A 1,417-nucleotide genomic window follows, 5' to 3' on the forward strand; every position below is an offset into this window, starting at 1 on the left:
CTTGGTTTGGCCTCACAGGGAACAGACAGGAAGTTCTGACATCCCACCTCGGGAATGACCCAATTCCGCTGAAACAGGCATTAACAGTTTAGAAAACAGATTTCACAAACCTTACAAAACTCTCCAGATAAAAGAGATCACCACCAAAAACAAAACACAATCCGCCACTTACGTAGTGATTTATTTTCTTCCGGAGTTTTTCCACGACTCTGGCGGCTCCCCCCAAGCTGACGATAGATCTGTGTTTCTGTGGGGGAGAGAGAGAGAAATAAACCAGCTGATCATTTACTCCAAAGAACTTTCTACCAACAGGAACTCCACATGTGACCCAATGTGCTGACAAAGTGAGGAACTTTCTACCAACAGGAACTCCACATGTGACCCAATGTGCTGACAAAGTGAGGAACTTTCTACCAACAGGAACTCCACATGTGACCCAATGTGCTGACAAAGTGAGGAACTTTTGGAAATCCACACATCAAGATTTTGGCCAAAAAGTGACATTACGGTCAAATTAGTCGATTCTTTTATTGATGCCATATTCTTTATTTAAATAATTGCCTTTTGTTATTTCATATTTATAAATTGTAAAAACTTCACCTACAGGCGTGATGCATCTCTTTCCACAAGTCTAGAATCGGAGAAGTAACTCATTTTGTCAGCACGTTTCACATACAACCACATTTCCCTAAACATTTCAATAACTGTTGTACAATGTCAAAATGTTGCACAACTATATTAGAATCAACTGAAGTACAGCACAGATAGAGAGAGAAAATTACAGCAAAAACAGAAGGGAAAGGGAAATTCCTAAAAGTTTCCAATGCCAGAAACAGAATGACTTCTCAGAAAATAGTAGACAGAAATCTTTGTTACACATTAAAGAGCCAGCACTACATTATTCTCTGTAAAAATTTGCTGACAACTTCAGTTATTCTCAAGCTAAGTTTGTAAGGAAAGGAAAATTAGATGCCTCAGTCTGGTTCAGTTTTTGATCTAATTATTGTCTGATCTAATTATTGTCTGATCTAATTATTGTCTCATCTAATTATTGTCTCATCTAATTATTGTCTGATCTAATTATTGTCTCATCTAATTATTGTCTGATCTTCCAGAGTGTGAGAACTTACATCTTTTTCATCATATTTCTTCATTTCCGTCTTTAGTTCCTTCTTCAGTGTTCGGAGTTTGTTTTTGAGTTCATCGATGTCTTCCCGTTTTGAGTGTTTGGCGTCGTCTGAGAAATGAACCAGGAAGAAACGTCCATGAGAGGGACACATGAGAGGGACACATGAGAGATAAACATGAGAGGGACACATGAGAGGGACACATGAGAGGGACACATGAGAGATAAACATGAGAGGGACAATTGAGAGGGACACATGAGAGGGACACATGAGAGATAAACATGAGAGGG

General features: G+C 38.9%; 1 protein-coding gene across 1 annotated transcript in view; it reads right to left on the reverse strand.

Moving 5' to 3' along the window:
• The window catches only part of LOC101864282 (active breakpoint cluster region-related protein), a gene marked incomplete at its 5' end in the record, with an annotated part of 37,181 nt that overhangs the window by 17,676 nt on the left and 18,088 nt on the right, over positions 1-1,417 (reverse strand). The window contains 2 exon segments of the mRNA XM_013090914.2: positions 173-247; positions 1,131-1,237. Coding sequence (XP_012946368.1) covers positions 173-247; positions 1,131-1,237 — 182 coding nt within the window.

This window comes from Aplysia californica, unplaced genomic scaffold, assembly GCF_000002075.1.
Source record: "Aplysia californica isolate F4 #8 unplaced genomic scaffold, AplCal3.0 scaffold01672, whole genome shotgun sequence".
Lineage (NCBI taxonomy): Eukaryota > Metazoa > Mollusca > Gastropoda > Aplysiida > Aplysiidae > Aplysia > Aplysia californica.